Source organism: Rhinolophus ferrumequinum, chromosome 18 (assembly GCF_004115265.2).
Source record: "Rhinolophus ferrumequinum isolate MPI-CBG mRhiFer1 chromosome 18, mRhiFer1_v1.p, whole genome shotgun sequence".
Classification (NCBI taxonomy): domain Eukaryota; kingdom Metazoa; phylum Chordata; class Mammalia; order Chiroptera; family Rhinolophidae; genus Rhinolophus; species Rhinolophus ferrumequinum.
Window position 1 is genome coordinate 4,741,505 of NC_046301.1, and position 19,601 is coordinate 4,761,105.

Here is a 19,601-nt window from a genome sequence, read left to right on the forward strand (position 1 = left end):
GGTCTGAAAGAGCTCCGAGGTTCTGTTTTAGTTTCAGGGAACTTAATGAATGGCGAGCTGGTTTCCAGCTGTGGCACTACAGGGTACAAAGGGAGGCAGGAGGGGTTTCTGATGAACCCCCCTCAAGGATTACATACAGAGGAAGGGCCCACTGCCATGACAACTGAACCCTGATGGGTGAGAGCGAATCTCACCATCTGAATGTCTCCATGCTGAGGGAACTTGGAAGGACAAAGATCGAGGAAGCTTAATCAATAATCAAGGAAGACTGCCTGGGGGAGGTGAGCCTCCAGTGCAGAAACCAGCAGGCCCACAGGAAGGAAACAGTATTACCCTTACAGTGGGCTGTTCACGTTTAGCTAGAATTTCTTCTTCCTCGACTCCCTGTACTGATTAATGCTATATTAAAAGAAGAGCCAATGCTTCTTGGTTGAAATAATAGTAATCATTATAAAATGACAAAACTGAATTCAATGTCATACATAACGTAAGAGACATCTGGGATTACAGATTTGTTACCTTACGCTCTCAAAATAACCTGTTTTGTCTAGGATTTTTTCCGAATTCTGATCTGTTCTGTGGTCAAACGCTCACTACGTAAGCTCAAAGACAGGAACTTCTGAAGCAACATAATCACACACAAGCACTAACTTTTTAGTGGATTTTTCTTTCTGCTCTGAAAAACATCTTTCCACTGACATTTCTCCTTCTGTTCACTGTACCTGTTTTCTGTCTTACTTACGTGGTAAAAGCGGCATTGACTTTGGCCCCCAGGTAGTAAGAATAGAGTATGAACATGCCAATCATAAAGGCAAGAAACACCATAATAAAGAGGACCATGAACTTGAAGATATCCTTCACAGTCCTGCCCAGAGAGATCTGCAAGGGGCCGAAGCTCTCATTCGCAGGGAGGATGTACGCAATGCGGGAGAAGCTGAGCACGACGGCGATGGCGTAGAGGCCTTCCGATATGATCTGAGGGTCCGAAGGGAGCCACTTATCTCTGGCTAGAAAAAGAGAGAGAGATGAACAATGAACTTTCGATCCACGGCTCCTGATGCAAAATCACTACCATAAATAGGATCTATCTTGTGGGTAGGGACGCGGTTAATATCTCGGTGGAAACGACTCTAGATTTAATTAACGGGCCGGGCACTATTTGTTGTGTTAAACCAGAAACAGATGATTGTTACATCCATACAAATTCCTTCAGTGGTGGGAACACAATTATAAAGACACTAAGCTGACAGCACATTGAACAGAAACGGAATGAAGTACAAAAGAGGAAGAGGTTAAAACACTTCATCAGACACAGACTCAGTCAGGATGACTGATTTGCCCCTCTGTTACTAGATTTATTGACCAGCTATTTGTCACCCTATTGGCTCAGTTGGCACAAGCTTCTTTTCCATATTTGATGGGGAAATTAGTTCCTCTCAGTCTATGCAGTAAATTGTCATATTATCAGTGAGAACGTCACTGAATCACAACGGTGCTGTCAACGTGACATCTGAGTGTGATATAACTTATTCCTGGAAAATGTGAACTGCTATTGAGGTGCAGAAATTTTGGATATCGATTCTAAATGAGGACCCTAACATCCCTTTCAAGGTTACTTAGCAAGTTCACAGCAGACTCTACCTACTTCCCTGGAAGGTCAATGACACAGTATGTGGTTAATTTTGTGCAAACCCGGCCACTCCCAGAAGAATGTTTAATATGTACTGGACACTGCTTTCAACGACCCTATGGATTTGATGTTACCATTATCCTCTTTTTAGACATGTAGAAACCAAGACTTAGGTTAAAAACTTGATAAAAATCACACACATAATAAGTAGTGCAGCCTGAATTCACAAATTTCCCTCTAGATGAGTCATTCAATACACATGAATAAATAGGCACCGATTACTATTTTACCTCCTGGAACCCATGCTCTGGGACTCATCTTCCACATCAAGCAATTTATCAAGCTATTTCTCCCTCCCCCCAATTAAGACAGGTTCATGGCCTGAAAGTATATTATAATAATTACATTGTTAGGCTTAAAGGTAATTTTCTCCCACCTCGCAGCACCTTCTTTTTATAGATGTGAAAACTGAGGCACAGAGAAGTAAATTAACTTGAATAGAGTCCCATCGCAAGGGAGAGTCACAGCCTGGATACGAATCTAGTTCTAAAGCTCATGCTCTCCCCACTGTCCAGAAACATTCAGCACTCCTCACATACTAAACACACTCTTCACTCCCATTTCCTTCCAAAACATGGTTCCCATGCCCCTCCCGAAACATAAGAGGGCCCTGCAGTTCCTGACTTACCGTACGTGAAATATTGGATCTCTGGTGGGAGAGTAACTTCACTGAGGTCGCTCTCTTGGACGTAACTGTCCACATACTGTTGTGCTTTCGTTGCCTGAAGGAAAGCTAGGAATCTGGCTGTGAACGCAGCAATAAAGATGGACAGCATCCCGAAGTCCAGCACATTCCACAGCTGCAAAATGTATTCCCTCGGTCCTTCCAGCCAGAGCTCCTTACACTCAGACCACATCATTCCTGTACCAACACACACGGAGGGTAGGGTACACGTTAGACCTCACAGCTTAGACTGAGAAGCTCGTATTTCATCTACCTTCAGTCCCCATCTATAAAATGTCCCGTACGTGAAGCAACCGCTGTCCAGCTCACAGAGGCCATGGGCAGAAATAAATAGAAGAAGCGGCTTCCACCCAGAGAATGACTTACTCCACCAAGTTAGAATTTGAAGAAACACACTTGTACGTGTGCCACCAGAAATGGTGCCACTCATACTGAGGGGGTGAGGGCAGGAAGGAGGAGGACTTAAGTCAGGGAGGCTCTACAAGTCGAACAATTTTGCCCCATGAGACTTTTGAGGGACAGGAGAAATTCATCTTTATAAAATTACACTGGTTAATTATCAAACCATAGCGATTACTGGAGAAATAGCCTCCACATGAGCATCTTATGGTAGATTTAACAAGAACAGTTTCCAGGAACACGTACGCCGTTGCCCTACCCCCTCTTCTCATTCCAGCTTCATGCCGAGGAGGTGAGGAATATCACTGGAAAAAGCAGCAGCTTACGTGGGAGGCCCTAGGACGTGAGGAAGAAACTGAAAGTAGAAAAGGTCATCTTGGGAGAAAAGGACAAAATACGCCTTGTCTTGGCTGTGTAAGGAGAAAATATTGTGGAAGTTTGAAAAGAAATGTAATGGCTCAGAATAAAATTTATAATTACTTGACCTAGATCGAGGCCATAGGAGTGAATGAGAGGGAGGAACCAACCTATTAAATTGGGAACTGAGAAGACATCAAGAAACACACTGGGTGAAACAGGAAGAACATACAAAGGTGACTTTGGATTAGTGATCAAAAGATCAACTGGTTCCAATTTCCTTTTTCCCCCCTCACATTGCTTACAATTTGTGTGTGTGTGTGTGTGTGTGTGTGTGTGTGTGTGTATTTATTTCAATTAAAGTTTATTGGGTTGACAATTAGTAAAGTCACATAGGTTTCAAGTGTACAACTTGAGGGTAAGGGCAGAAGCGGGTGGTAGATGGGAGTAAACAGGATCAAATATATGGTGATGGAAGGAGAACTGACTCTGGGCGGTGAATACACAATGTGATATGTAGATGATGTATTACAATTTTTACTTTAATATATGCGTAGCTACTCAAAACAGGCTATTGTGAGGGGAAGTAACAAATGTTCTGAAAATGGACACTTTCCTAAAATCTCTGAAACTAAAACAATATAAATGTTCTTTAGTCGTCAGCTAATAGCCTCTGGGATTACTTCGTAAGAATTCCAATTAAATATTTGATCATCACAGTGAGTGACATTAAAAAGCTTACATTTTATTCAATAATTAGAATTAGATATCAATAAATATTAGGCTCATGTTACTCCTAAAAATTTTTATTTGGTGTTAAGGGGTACCTTTTCGCGTTATGCTGCCAAATTATTCTATTATTTTGCTATTCTGCTCATCTAACAATGGCGATGTTGTCACCATATAATGTACAGTAACATTTTAAATAGAAAACGCCAATCATTCAATAGATATCGTTTTTGGTAGAAATTAGATTACTTGAAAATAAAAGGCTTACCAAGAACCCAGACCATAATCAGCATCTCAGTCCACGTGAACTGGGTGGTTTTCACCCTGAAGATCTGTTTGGGGTAGTCGATGACGGTGATATTTGGCAGCGTGGAGATGCCTTCGAATCTGTCTGAAGCATTGAACACAAGCAGGCCCAGGAAGATGATGAAAGAAGCAGCGTGAGCCACAAACTTCATAAAAGGGCTTCGCAGCACTTTCCCCAGCTATAACAACACACACAAAAAAAAAAAAAAAGAGAAAAAGGAAACTTTTACTTTTGAAAATCTGGCTTCCACTTATGAAAATTACTATAACAGGATTAAAAACAAAAACAAAAACAAAACAATGAAATGAGAACATTTTCAAAGCTTTGCTTCTGTTTCTGAAGCGGTCTCCATTGTGAAAATTGCTTCATTTAGGGGATGCATCCTCCAAACATAATTTAAGACATCTTCAAACCTCACTGTTTCCAAATATCCAATTTGTCTTAGGATATACTGCATTAACAGATGCATTTCTGGAAATCACAGGGCATGTACTGGTTATTCTTATTTTTGCATTGAAAGACAAAAGACAAGCAATGTCAAGGTTTTTGGAGTCCAGGAAAAGAAACTCCAAATTTGTAACGTATAATTCTTTATTGTTTTAAAATTGAAATGTTATGATAAATTTGTAGAGTTGTTCATTTATAATTCAAATGTGTTGATGTGTTTGTACACATTAATCCCTGTGAAGAATAAAAAAGCAATCTTGCTACTACAGAAGTAAATGTTAGTTCTCATTTCTAAATATTCCAAAATCAAGTTGTGCTTTGTATGATAGAAAAAAGGCAGAAGATATTATAATTCGGATAAATATTTTATCTGTTACTATCCCAATTAGAAGAGGGAGGTACTCAATGATTAAAACCTCTAAGTAGGTTAACTAAATTGAAAATCATTCCTGAGTTTGGAATATCATATAAATAGTACAAGAGCATTTCTAAAGTTCAGTTTATAATTATTTTAAGGTAACGCCTTTAAAATCCCATGTGGTAGGATGTCCTTAAAAGCCCAATGTTCTAGGAGAAATGAAAAACAATTCCTCCTGTCCCCAAGGCTTCCACGGTCCATGAATTAGGTATATTTGGAAGATTTATCAAATATGTTCTCCATTCTACACACTCAGATCCTACTTTTCAACTTAGTCCATGACCTTAAAAAGCACGAAGATTCACATTTAAAAGACTGCAACATCAAAATAATGTTTTCATATGTCCAGAACCTTAATTTGATGTCAACAAACAACCAAAGAATGTCAAGCATTTCTGGCATTGACCATGAATGCACACAGATGAATGCACATTTTCCATATTAGATACAGGAAAATAAATGACACATTTACATATCACTGTGCTGTCTGGCAGCTGCAGAGGGCACATTTGGGGTAGCTCCTTCATAACACTGAGTGATTTCTTGGGAGTTGCCAAGTCTCCAAAAGGTGGTCTTTTGAAACTTTAAATAACACGAAAAGAAAGCAGTGTGCCTATCATGAAGATAGGCTCCAAGTGGAGGAAACTTGCTGTGTCTTTCACCACCGGACAGGTGGTATATGCTAGGTATAAACGTGGGTACAAACGTTCGCTCCTTTCCCTTCTCTGCTGGTTAGCGAGTTCACCACATCATCAGCGGCATTTGTACAGGAGATGAGAAAAAGGGAGTGCACAGACTTCAAGACGGCTCCTCCAGATCTGATGGAATGTTTTCACTGATTAAGCTGCCCCCAAGAGACAAACACTTAGAAACCTGAACTCTCCAATTCCTTTCCCCCAGAATGGGAAATGATTTCTGCTTTAATGCATGCTGTCTCATATTACTTATATTTTTTAGGCTTTAGTGTTTATGTATTTGAGGCATCTTAAGGTATTTTTCCATGATCTGTAACAAAGGAACTCAACTCATCAAAACTGATCAAAACGACAAGCTTCCTGCCTGAAATCGCATAGGCAGCTCAGGCATAAAGTGGGATAGATGAACATTCGTGCACATATGTGGTGCCTGCAGACGAGGACTCTGCGGGGAGGCTGCGAGCCAGAGAGATGACGGGTTTCCAGGGTCATTTGTAAGTGGCCTCGACTCATTTTGCCTGAAACTGGCTCTGATTTAAACCAAACCAGATCTGGGAATATAACAACAGGATTCAAGGACCTCAGATGAAAGGATCTAGTCTTCTCCTGGCCGTGCCTTTTGTTAACCTAATGCAGATTCGGTCAGCATGACTAGTATTCCTTCCCACATCTCCTTCAGGATCTCTTAGGCACAATCAACTTGACTCTATGTTGGCAAGTGGAGAGAGGGAGAGAGGTCGTGAACAAAACCATTCAGGCAAAATGAAAGAAACAAGCCATTAAAAAAATCAAAGCCCCCAAACCCAAATTCTACATTTTTTCTTCTGAAGAGTGAAGAATTCGTGGAAGCTGACATGCACTTTTGTGAACTTTGGGTAAGACCACGCTTACAACTGGGCTGAAAACACTCAGCATCGAATGGCATCGAGCAGTTAGAACGAGCGCCCTCCAGTGCCCAGGCTGGCTGTTTCTTGGTACCACTGCAGTAGGGCTCTGCCCTGCCCGCGCCTAGGCCAGCACAGCTGCCTCTGTTTGCTAAGCTGTGCAATCAGCGCACATGCTACTCCACTCCGGCAGCTCGCCCTCCCGTCTGCCATGGGGATTCTATCTTAAAAGCCTGAGTATTGTATGCCTACAAATGGGATCTATCCCACTGGCAGGCACCAAATCCCTTCTCATCCCTTATTTGAATTGATCCGGTCATTAAAAAGCAGAATTCGTGTTCTTGAGTCAATTAACATTCAGGGTAAAACCGATAAGAGCTTTAAGTAGGAAGCTTTTTCTTTTTTTCCCCCTAAAAGGACACGGCACACCCACCACAGAGCAAATGGGTGTAAAAAGCTGTACCCGGCTGCAAGGTGCGATCCAGTAGCCGATGGCGAGCAATGGAAGGCCCAAGGCTACCACCAGCACAACCAGACACTTGATGGCGATGGTCTGTTCCCGCAGGCCCGGCAGGTTCTCGTACCAGATGGTCAGGAGTTGCTGCTGGCAGTTGGGGTGAGCCACAAACTGTCGGGAGGGAGAGAGAGGAGGTGGGTCACCACGCCACTGTCCACAGTTCAACTACTGAATGCATGTACCTCCTAAAGATATTAATGCACATTTCCCCAGAATACAGGCGCCGGAAGGTTCTGGTAATACTCTCTTTTACCTTCCCTTCATTTTTCAAAAGTGCTTCAGCATCAACAGAAGAACCAAAGTGGGAAAAAAGAGGGTAAAATTGATGTTGACCTGACCTACAATTCTTTCTGCTTGAAACTCTCCATAATCCAGACTCCGCTCTGGAATCTGGGTGTCATACACTTTCCTTTGTGGAAAGGTGGTTCCATCTTGCTGTCTGCCTGCTTACTTGTCATCTAGTTCAAATGGAAAAGAAAGAAGTTATTTGGTTTAATGTAGATTATACCTAAAAGGGAAACGCATCACGTTTCACGAGCAACTCCTAAAATGCTACATGTGTGAAAAACATAGACATGATATGGCCTATGTGTATGTATGCACGACCATGGCAACTCTGCAAAAGATTTGCCAGAAGTCAACAAATCTGCAGAGGTTATGCTCGGTCCACACTGCACTGCTTCTCGGAGCTGGCATCAAATGTCACTTCCTCCCTATTGCAGTACTCTGTCCTCTTTTTATTGCTTCCTCTATCACAGGTCAAAAAAACCACAAACATTTATTTCCAGTGGTAATTTTATAACTACAATTCTAATCAGGAAAAATGAGCAAATTATACTTATTTCATCCTTGCCGTTGTATTTTATTTTGCCATCTGATTTTGTTAAGTCATCCGCCTGCATCTACTTAGAATAACTGGGACTTCTTTAAGATCCTGTCCTTATTCAGGTAGCAGAATGTCCTTGTCATCAGGCCCATGGAAAGGTCCCTACACCAGAAGGTGCAACGGTTCCCATTTACAGCTGGATCTGCCTTTCTTTGAATGGCCAGGTGCACTCTGCCCAAACCCAAGAATTATTCAGGGTCATTCCCAAATCAACTATGAGTGCCAACATATTTTTTTTTAAAGAGTTTTTAGTGATACAAGAGTCAAGGTATCGCTGTCTTCTAGAACACAGCACAAACAATAATGGTGAACCTGTTAGAAGTGCCCGTGAGATGTTTTTGAGAACTCTGAGAGGCCGTGAACAGCCACAATTCACACCAGGCAGCGGTCTCATCCTGAACTGAGGTACCGACCGTAAGGATTCCTAGTAACTCTGGGCAATCCTGCAAGTTATTTGGCTATTTATTAAGAGCACACACCTACAGGGCAATGAATAAGGTTTCACTTACTGGTGTATAGTGTCCATGAGTGCTTTTCATTTAAAAAAAGGAAAAAACAACAACAACCCCAAACCAAAAATAAAATCTCATCCCCTGGAGTTGGCAGTGGAGGCACAAATTCCCCCAGATGCCCACTCTTGCCCCCAGTGTGCCCGCCCTCTGGGAGCCCATGACAGTCACTCTGGTGGCAGCTACGTGCCACTGAGCTGGAGAAGTCGACGACCCATTGACAGAGGTGGTAGAGGGTGGGTCTACAACTATCAGATTTGAAATACTTAAATTTTTTTCAATAATACAAACTGGTAGGGGCTGGGAGAGTTAAAATACTAAAGAGAAGATGCTGTCTTTTCTTGCTTGATGAGCTCACTGTGAAAAAGCGTATTTTTCTTGTAAGTTCCTTTCAATTCAGTTATAAAAACCCCCAGGTCCCGAGGCTCACTGCTCATTGCCAGCTACAAAGCACACATGAGATCTTCTTTCCAAATTCAAGATTTTGTCACTCTTCCAAAGTTCTGATTTTTTGAAAACAGTGCTTCAAGGTCAGTGCAGTTATTATTTGAACTCATGACAAAATGTGTGGACATAATCAAGGTTGAAGGTTTCCTGGGCTCTATGTGGCAGTTTCCTAGGATTCTTGTTGAGAACTTCTCCAAACTTCCCCTTCTGTCCCTGTATCTAGTAGATCATTTCCTTCCTGCTTCACCCCTCCTTCTGTGTGAAAAAGCCTCCTCCTCTCTACAGACCCTAAATGTCTCATTCATTCATTCACTCACTCATTCTTCAGGACGTCAAAAGCCTGTCCCATGAACCAGGCACTGGGTATCTGGTTTAGGCATTTGGTACAAAAAGATGAAAACAGGGGCATCAGCGTTGCCCTAAGTGATGAGCGGTCCTTGGTTGAGGGCACACAGTGAGCTATCAATGAATATGAAAAAAGCAAGGATAATGGAGACCTGGGCTCCACATACCTGCCAAGATAAATAATCAGTATTGAAAATAGTCTTAATTTGGTCTTGTTGTTTGAAAAATCTGCATTTGTGGCAAGTCGGGTAGATGCAAATAAAAGGCAGGCTGTGACTGCAGCCAGGCTTGGCTTTGGATGGGGAGTGGTGCATCCTGGGAAACCTACAGGTAGAACTCTGCAATATCATCAAATCAGTGCATTATTTATAGGCTGAGGGTTTGTGCAAGACAGAAATGCTCAGGAAGGTAACAGATGGGTGCATGTATCCATAGGAAATTGGTGGACAAATTTCCCTTTTGCGAGTGTCCAGCCTTTCTTCCGTAGGTTTTAAACTCTCAAGGACAGAAATACTCATGTTGTCCTATGGCTCCCTCTTCTCGCTCCTCCTCCTTGAGCTACTCTTAAAATTGGAAGATGTGCTTCACAGCATTGATTACAATGTACAAAGGTTACACATTTACAGACTTGATGGCAATCGATCCTTTCCACACGGCACCCAGGTGATGGTCAATCTTGGACCCATTATGACTTGTACATACAGAGCAGACACTTAATATACGTTAGCAACTAGCCCAAATCGTGTTGTTTTTCACTGTACTTGTTACACTTTACCCAGCTTAATAGATATATCTCCTATACTACTAATTCTGCCCTCTTGTTAACTGAGATAATAAACACCACCGTATGGCATCTGTTGAACTTTTAATCCATGGAAAGAAAACACAAATAGATATTTTCCTCCATTGATTTTAAATCCTCATACGAGTACACAGGAACATTAAGAAAAGAAAAGAAAACCAATACAGTAGTAGTGAGGGTAAAAAAGCTAATCCCCTAGGACATGAGTTTTGCTCTTTTCAGTGACTTCAAAATGGGGCAGTGACCTTTATCTCTTACGACTGCTTTACCTCCTAAAAAATCTCCTCATGCTGCCACACCAGTCCTAGCCAGCTGGGTCAAATGTGTATGCTGTTTTCTAACTTCAGTGGACCAGTAAGTTGAAATCATTACAAAAATAATACCCTTCTTTGAGGTTTTCTGATTTAAAGGGAGAATGATTGACATAGAAGAAAATCTCAGTCTTTCCATGGAACAAAACTACTACAGCATTGAGAAAAAAACGTTTTTTCCCCTTGCCAAATGACTAACAGATTGTAAACTGAACCACCAATCAGGACAGGTCTGGAAAACAGATAATTTTCAACTTAAAAAAAAAAAAAATCATGTTACACTGTTTTTTCGTCAAATCAGCCTTTACAAGAACTGTCTTCGTGGATATACTGTCGTGCACAAATATGGTAGGGACACTCTGTTTTTGTTTTTAATTTCGTTGTTGGAGTTACAGTTTATACAATTTAAAAGAAAATATTCTTGTGAATAAAAACTAGGTCATTCCATTTCTTTTTAAAGTTCTTTGAATTGGGACATATAAACTGAAAACTTACATGGTGCAAGATTTCTGGATTTTGAGTCCAATAGAGTGTAAAATGCTGACTTCTTGGTGCCTGGCCACAAACCCCGCCTTGAGGCTACCCAGTGCAGGACTCAGGACCACGCCAGCCAGCACAGGCACCCAAAGTCTGCAGTGCATTCACTACTCTCTCGCTGCATCGCTCAGTTTCTGGGCTTTCTCTGAACAATTTCTACATACACCACTGATCATTTTGTTTATACTGCTGCATGTCTGTTTTCTAGACGATTTTGCTACAGTTAAACCTAATCCCACCATGGAGGAAAGAGAGAGCAAGGAGGAAAAAATCAGGGAATATTCTCCTTTTTCTCAAGAGCCCAGTTTTCTAGGTTCAATGGTCTATTGAGATCTAGTGTCTTTTATCATTGCCAAGGGCTTTCTTACAATAGACGCAGTGCAGTAGGAGCAGACAGACCTCTTGGTATTTCCATGGGTGGAGGGGGTTGGTGTTTCTCCTCAAGTCACCAGAAGATAGAGAGACAGACAGAAATCGAGCTCAGGACTTTTTGGGAGGCAAATAGTCCAGTATTCTAATTGGAAAATAATTAGTGTTTTTGCCTAAAAGTTAATTTTCTTGTACTCATTTTTTAAAACATCAAATTTCATCTTCCATTTTCTTTTTATAGAAGAATGCAGGTAAATCTACAAACGGTAATAGTATTTACCATCTTTCCAGTTGTATTATTTCTTTTAGAGACCCCTCAGAAATGATTCTAAGATGAATAATCTTCAACATCCCTGATAGAAATACGTTGTTTGTTCCCCACTGGTAGCATTTTGATTGCCCATTTTACCCAATATCACTGAGAATTGTAATTCTTTATTCTTTAATAATTTGAGACAGGAGAAATGGTATTTGTATATTAGTATGCATTTCTTTTATTACTAGCACACTTGAAAATTTTAAACATGTTTTTCTTAGCCATTTCAATTTTCTGTGAATTACCTGTTCAAGTCTTTGGCTTATTTTCCTATAGGGCTCTGGAAATTCTCCTTACTGAGCTCTTTTGGTATTAAGAACAGCAATCCTTTGTAAGTTATAATTGAGAAAAATATTTTCTCCAATTTGTCCTTCGCTTTTTTGTTTATGATCTTCCTGCTGTACAGAGGTTTTAGGTTGTACACGGTTAAATTATTTATATTTTTGCTTTGTTATATCTTCAATTGCTTTTATAATGGAAATTTCTTTCCCACATAATCATTAATGTTCCTATGCAGGTTTTTCATACTTTCATTTTCTTGATTAACTACCATTGAGTCTCCAGGGCCTGGTTGAACTCGTGGTGTGATTCTCAGGGAAGAGCCGAGCTCTGGGAACTCGGAGCCCAGACACAAGCCAGCAGACTCAGAAGCAGAGCTGGGAGGAGGTTTGGGCAGATGGCAGAAGACACTTCCTAAGTCTTCTATGGGACCTACACGGCTTACCATTGCTGCAAACTGGTTTCCTTGGTGGAATTATGGATTGATTTGACTAAATATGAGTTTATTATGTTATCACGGGAAAAATTCTGTAACATATAAAATTATTTTGAAATCCCAACACCTTTCCTATAGTCACAGACGACCTCAGTGCTACAGTGGGTGGGGTTCCATACATCCGTATAACCCATGAGGTGATTTTTCTTCAAGGCTAGAAATAAGAGGGTAGGAAAAGGAAGCGGCAGGAGTGGGTGGGGTATTTTTCCTTTGCTGGAGTGGAGATATGTGTGTTGAGTAAAGAATAAAGGAATCCTCTGACAGAAGAGGGAAAAATGGGGAATTGGGCCTTTTTTGGGCATTCCAAAATAGCGTTCTTACACTCGTATACATTTATCAAGTGAAGATTCCAAATCAAAGACTTTAATATTCCTTTTATAGCATAAAACACACAAAACCAGAAATACCCGCAGTCTTAAATCTCCTTTTAGTTCCAAATACATTTTTTTGTTGTTTCCTGGCAGTTGACTGAAGGTGAATTTATTATTAATGACACCTCATATGTTATAATCTACACATCAATTTATTTCAAACGAACACGCAGGAAGAGTTTCACGCTGCAAGACAGCTTTGCTAACAGAAGCACATCTAAACGAGCTGTCTCTGCTAATATGACATTTTCACAGCAATGATAAAGAACCTGTGACCACTGAAATCAATTCTCTCAGGTACTAAAGAGAAGAGATACGTATTGCAAGACCTGCGAATAAATGTCCAGACAGTTTTCTAAAAATGGTTTAATATCAATCTTATTCAAAATGATCTTTCCCTCTAATGGGACAACACTTCAACTAGCAAATGTGCTCTCAGAGGAGGGCAATCAAGCCAGCTTCATTATCTTTTACCTAGGAATTCCTTGAGAAGTTATCTTACTTCCATATTTACTGAGCATCCTCACATTTCACTGTCTCATGAAGTAGAGGGGAGATCTGTCATTAATGGCTGCTACAGTCCTGTGAACACCACACGTGGAAGTTCTCTCCATTGTGGTAGAATTGTGTGTGTGCAAGGGTGTCGGGGCGGGGAGAGAGGGAGAGAGGGAGAGAGGAAGACAGGGAGAGAGGGAGAGAGGGAGAGAGGTCACCCCATCCTCACTATTTGCCGACACTGGCCCAGGTTCCACTGGTGACAGGCATCTGCACAGGCCTCTGATGTGGAAGCGCCAATCTACCAGGCAGGGCTCAGGGTACCTGTCTGCCAGTGCAGGAGCTGCCCGTTCTGCAGCACAGACACAGCTCTTCTGTTTGGGCCACAGAAACCCTTGGCAGGTCACTTCTGGGCCTGGTTCTGGGCAAGGTTTCTGGAAACACAGTTTAGAAAAGCTTGTTCCTCCACTTCTAATGATCCTTGAGCCTCCTAATAGCCCTCACTAAACTCCTTTCTCCTTAAATTGGCTATGGTCTGCTGCTAAGGGCTGGAACGATAACAATGAACACGAAATCTGTTTGATGACTAAGCACTGAACTTGCTCAAGAGACATCATTCTGAGAATAAGTTGTCATAATGTAGAAACGTTCTTAGCTAATCCTTATGAACAATCACCAAGTACTGTACCCGTGTTAGTTACTTTACAGGCATTAATTAGCTCATGTAATCCTCAAAACAACTGAAAAAGTCATGACTACTGTAGTCCCCACCTGACTATTGAGTAGACCGTGGTCACATAGGGACTTGAACCCTTAGAGTCTGTCCTCTTAAGCACCACGTCACATGGCAAGGAGAGAACACTCAGCTATATAGAAACTGACTTGTTCAACACTCAGCTATATAGAAACCAGATCTATTCCTTATGATAATTTATTTCCGTGTTATTTAACAGTTTCTCTTAAAGTACAGCAGAATTTCATTTACCTAACATACATGCTCATAAGCTGTTAGATTCTGCATACCTGAAATTGTAGTGAAACATCGTAACTACAATTTTCATGAGTTATCTAAAAGCCTCGGACAAGTAGCAAATAGATATAGATAACAGTTTACCTACCGTAACCAGAATAAAGACGTAATCATAATTTTTATTTCTGGCAACCGTATGACGAACTCCGCAGCTGTGTGATCTTACACATACCATTTAAGCTTGGTGAACCTCAGTTTCCTTGTAAAACAGAAATCTCATCACCTATAAAATCTTACTATTTTATAGGTGAAATGGATAATGACATAGGCTTACCATGAGGATAAACGTGAGAATGCATGCAACAGTGTACGAAGTCACACGTTTTATTATTATTAATTGCATTGTAACGAACGGTTTACAAAGTTCTTCTGCACATCTTAATCCATTGAAATCCCACTAAAACCCTGCGATAGATAACAAATATTATCTTTTTATAGAGGAAACTGAAATTTAATGACTTATCCAAGGTCTCACAATGAATGAAAAGTGGAAAGGATCAAAGCTGGATATCTGACTCACTACTTTACCCTGCTACTTCACTTAATCTCTTTCATGAAGGGAAAAACAAAATCTTTCATCAATAATCTCTACTCTTATTATTTCAAAAAATGGCCTGGAAAAACGCACAGTGATATTCCACGTTATTCCAATAGGGTGCTGGGTGGGCGGGGTCACTCACCTTTTTGACTTCATACTTGATGGCAAGTTTGACGCGACTCAACGAAGCCTTATGCCTGTGTACCTCTGCAGGCTCTGTGGATTCCAGGTCTCCATTCAGAATCGCTTCCACCTCTTCTGAGTCCCGGCAAAGATCCAGCACGCCCACGACGAAGTCTTTGCACTGCATGGAGAGCTTCCGATAGTCATTCTACGAACAAGAGGTTTGGAACTCAATACAATGAATTCGCTTTAATTCCAATGGAGAGTGTTTAGGGTTTTTGTGCATTGAGAAAAAGGGCATCCCTTCCTTGGATAGAAAACATCCCCTACGTGGATGCAAGGCTTGCTGAGTTAGATACAGGCTGGGTTTGTCCCCACTTACTCCCTTAGCCAGGACCTTATGCAATCTGCCCACCGTCTGAGGCAGCTCGAAAATGCTATGCACGTTAAGTCACTGGTTTGCATTAAAAGTCGCTGGCTAAGTGCTAATGCTGAACGACCAAAGGATCAAACATGCCGTATCTCTCTTGTACAGATAAACAATTGTTTTCTTAAAGCCAAAGCAAAACCATTACTATGATGAATTTTTTTTAAACAGAGGTTTTTCTAAAGTGGCGATCTGACCTAGAAGATTGACTATATGTGAAAATAACTTGTCCAGTTTCCTATCTCTTTGCCTTGATGGAGACTTCGCTTTCCAGACCAGCAGCCTCCACAGCGCCTGGCCGTGGGTTAGAAATGTACATTCTCAGACCCCATCCCTGATGTCCTGATTTAGATAGAGGCTGAGGACGGGGCCCAGCCACCTTTGTTAACATACTCTCCAGGTGTTTCTGACACACATTTATGTTTGAGAATGACTGGTTCACAGGGAATGCAAAGAGATGCACAGGTACCAACATAGAGAGCCGGTGTTTTTCCTTGTTTGTCCGCAGGGCACATTGTGATGTGCTGCAGAACTGGAAGGAGAGAAATTCAATGTCATTGAACTCTCAAAGGTTGCAGAGTATCAATACCTGAGAGAAAAAATTCCAGACCACTGCAACTAGCACCTTGCTGAAAATAACCTGTGACTCTATTTACATTGTGCTACTGACTGGCGGACTGGCATAAGGAAGTCAGCTGGCAGCCTTCCCCGTTACCTTCTGTTACCTTCTGACAGGGCCTCTATTTCTCACCCACTGGTTCCAGACAGGGTGCCAACAACCCTCTTGGGAAAGTGTCTTATTTTTCAGAAACCCCAGTTCTACTTCTACGGCTTTCACTAAAATTTCAGCCCATTAAGAAAGTTAGCCAGATGGTAATCTAATCTGGGACACTTGAAGAAAACAGAATTCCTCATTTCAACATGTCCTGAGACACTGTGTACGTCTAATAACGAAATCATTCTTTACACAGCAGGATTTCCAAATGTGGGGCTTCCAGAAATCATACTTTAAAAAAAGACCGGAAGAATTTCCATTTTGTTCCCTTAAATAATTACTTAATTAGAATCAATGGGCTAAAATCACGTCACCAACTAAAATAAACAAGAAGAGCAGAGACTAAAGCCTCCACAGACTAGAATAGTTTCCATTTCAGATCTCAGAAATTCAGATAAAGAACAGTTACAGTTAATCCTTTTCCCCTCATAAGGGAACAGACAAAATGAATAAAAACTCCAACCTTGGGTTTCCATTCAAGTTGGTACAATGCAACAGATAAAATTAATAAAATGTTTAGTCTCTGGTTTCTATGCAGAATGTCAGTTAAATATCCATCTGCCTTCCATGCCTGAAAGACTAATGAAATATTTTATTACAGCATCCAGAAGAAGTATTAAATCTATGTCTGTTTCCATATAAAGCTCCCCTTTTAATACAGTTTTTTTTAGATGAAATTTCCTCACGTTACTCTTCAGTTCAAACTGTTCTGTAAGATTTGGTACAACACAGGATGGCCATTTCTCCATTAAAGAGAAATAAAACAGACTATTTTCTGTGCCTGGAGAAAACTTAGTAATGACTTCTGCAGTAATAATACCTAAATAATGACTCATTATCTTTAAACATTATAATCTGTACATTGTCCCGTCGTAAAGAAAGCTGTGTGGTTTTTTTCACATACCCTGAAAGATCGGTCAAGAAACAAAAATCCAGCCATCGAGTTGCAAGGAAAACACTTTGTTTTCATAACAATTTAAACATTTCCCACTGGAAGAAGTCTGTTACTCCAGTGCAGAAAGCAATCAGAGCTGGAGGTGACGGGGGTCTCCGTTAACTGTGGTCATGGGATACCGTTTTGTCAATAGATGCAGAGCTCCCAGGGAAAATGGAGAGCTTTCCACGGCCTCTCCTGAGGTACAAAAGGAACTACCTAAAATCTGCACTGACCATAAAGTGACTGTTAGTTCTACCATGAGGTCCTCCCGCATGTTACTTCACAACTCAGACCATCTGTGTGGTCTGCAGCATTTGCGAATAATTTTCTCTTGATTTTGTGTGGCTTAATCATCTTCGTTGGGCCACTCATCCATCACCAGGGCCCTCCACACAGTTACCAGGTGGACCTGCTGCCCACTTCACAGAGCAGCTACTCAAAATCCTGAGGACGTGCTCGAGCCAGGGGAGGAACAAGGAAACTTCGTCCTCATCACACCCTGCCTACATGTTTCAGCACACTAATTTAACCATAACTGCAATCCCTTTTTATCCTTAAAAGGGAAGTGAAATTCAACTCTAAGCAGGCCTGGTCCTGTCAGATCCCTTCCCTAAAAACAAAGAGAGTGTGTGGTTAAAACATCACTCTAAAGCCAGACTTCCTGGGTTCAAACACTGCTTCTACCACTTACTAGCTGTGTGATCTTGTGGAAGTTAATCAGCCTTTCTGATGAGCATGAGCTACCTAATATTACTATTGTGAGGACTAAATGCTTAGAACCTATTTAGTACACATCTAGTACTATAAATGTGGTTTGATATTACCAGGTACAGCATGTTAGAATATTTAGGACTGAGACCCGAGACACCCAAATCTAGGCTTATTTAGCAGGGGGAACCTTGGCTATAGCCTTTGGTTTTTCATTTGTAAAATGAGAGTTCTGTGTAGCTAGATGATTCCCAGAGTATTTTCCTGCTATAAAACGCTATCTTGCTTTAGGATTATATTAAATTTCCCTCTTCCTTACAACCTGACTGTGATATAAGTTGAAATTGCTTTTCTACTTTAAAGAGAAGAAAACTGAGACACAGGGAAGGCAAATGGCTTCTTTTTTTTTTTTTTTTTTTGCAGAAAAGTACATCGCTGACTCAGAATTAGGAAATTTCACTTTGCATTCTCACAGCTTAATAAATGACTGGCTTCCTTGCCTCTGACATTTGAAGGATTAGACCCAGAGTCCATCCTTTCCAGTATTCTGTTTCTCAGAATAGCTACAGACAGCATTTGCACACCCAAAGTATTTCTTTAATAACCTGTCATCATGCTGTCATCCATTAATTTATCTAAATCTAGATCCTAGAATGCTCAACCTCTTGGGGTAATGACATTCATATGTTTTCAGCACCAGGCCTCTATTTCTTCAAGAAACTTTGAAAATTGCATGGTAGCCGGGAACTTTCTCTGAAAGACCCGAGTGATACCAATTTGAGGGGGAAATGCTAGATCTTGCAGGCCAGGGAGAAGATAAAATAGGGATAGGTGTCTGAAAAGGGAAAACAATCACCTCTTTTCCACTAGGGAACACATCACCTATTTTTTTTATTTCAAGGCTCAATGTCTCTGTGGAAAAAATACAGAGAACACCATGAAACAGGGCAAATTAGGTTACCTGCTTGCTTCCAGAATGAGCTGCACATCCAGAGCCCTTTTGGAGCTCAGAGCCCTGGGCCAGAGCTGGGAAAGTACTATTTTCTTTATCTTTATAAAGCCCGGACAGATGGACATGTGTGGGGTACGAGGGCAAAAAAGTGAAGGGAAGGCAGATAAGAAGAGAGTAACAAGGATAGGTAAAAATGGGAAAGAAAATGAACTTTTAGTCATTTTAGAGAGGGACTTGTAGTCCCCTAGAGACTATACCTTCTGAAGAACTGTCTGTGTATCGGCTCAGGGAAGGTGTTGCTACCCAAGCGCTTTCCATATAATTCAGATAAAGGAACTGTGAGATTTAGATGATTTTCACATATCTTTGGATATTTGGCAGCTTTATGGATGCCCTCTTAAACTCAGTTTTATACATATATATGTATATATATACATATATATGTGTGTGTGTGTGTGTGTGTATATACATATATATATATATCCTCTTGTAATATTTTCCCACCTTTGAAAGATCAGCGGTGATTCTAAGTCAGGGTAAAGGAGCTTCTAAGTATTACCAATATAGATTTAGCAGGCTTCAGTGGAAAACTATGAATGACAAATTTTTAACCATCACTTTACTGAGATGACTTCTCTGGGCAGAACTGCAAACGTCACCATCTTTCCTAAGTTATTAAAGCATAATCTTACAAAATATTCCCTTTTGTAGCATCTCTTTTATAGACTTTCAATATATATCAAGCAAAATGCATAGAATGGTTTTTGTGACATCTGAAAGTGACAAATTCAGAATTATATTTTTTATTACTATGTCAAAA

General features: G+C 40.8%; 1 protein-coding gene across 5 annotated transcripts in view; it reads right to left on the reverse strand.

Annotated features, from left to right (window-relative positions):
• The window catches only part of TRPC3 (transient receptor potential cation channel subfamily C member 3), a 61,903-nt gene that overhangs the window by 20,344 nt on the left and 21,958 nt on the right, over positions 1 to 19,601 (reverse strand). For all 5 annotated transcript variants that reach the window (XM_033135290.1, XM_033135289.1, XM_033135288.1 and 2 more), the window contains exons 3-7: positions 15,002 to 15,190; positions 7,075 to 7,239; positions 4,129 to 4,345; positions 2,319 to 2,552; positions 743 to 1,007 (exon numbers count right to left, since the gene is read on the reverse strand). In XM_033135290.1, coding sequence (XP_032991181.1) covers positions 743 to 1,007; positions 2,319 to 2,552; positions 4,129 to 4,345; positions 7,075 to 7,239; positions 15,002 to 15,190 — 1,070 coding nt within the window. The remainder of the gene's footprint in view (positions 1 to 742; positions 1,008 to 2,318; positions 2,553 to 4,128; positions 4,346 to 7,074; positions 7,240 to 15,001; positions 15,191 to 19,601) is intronic.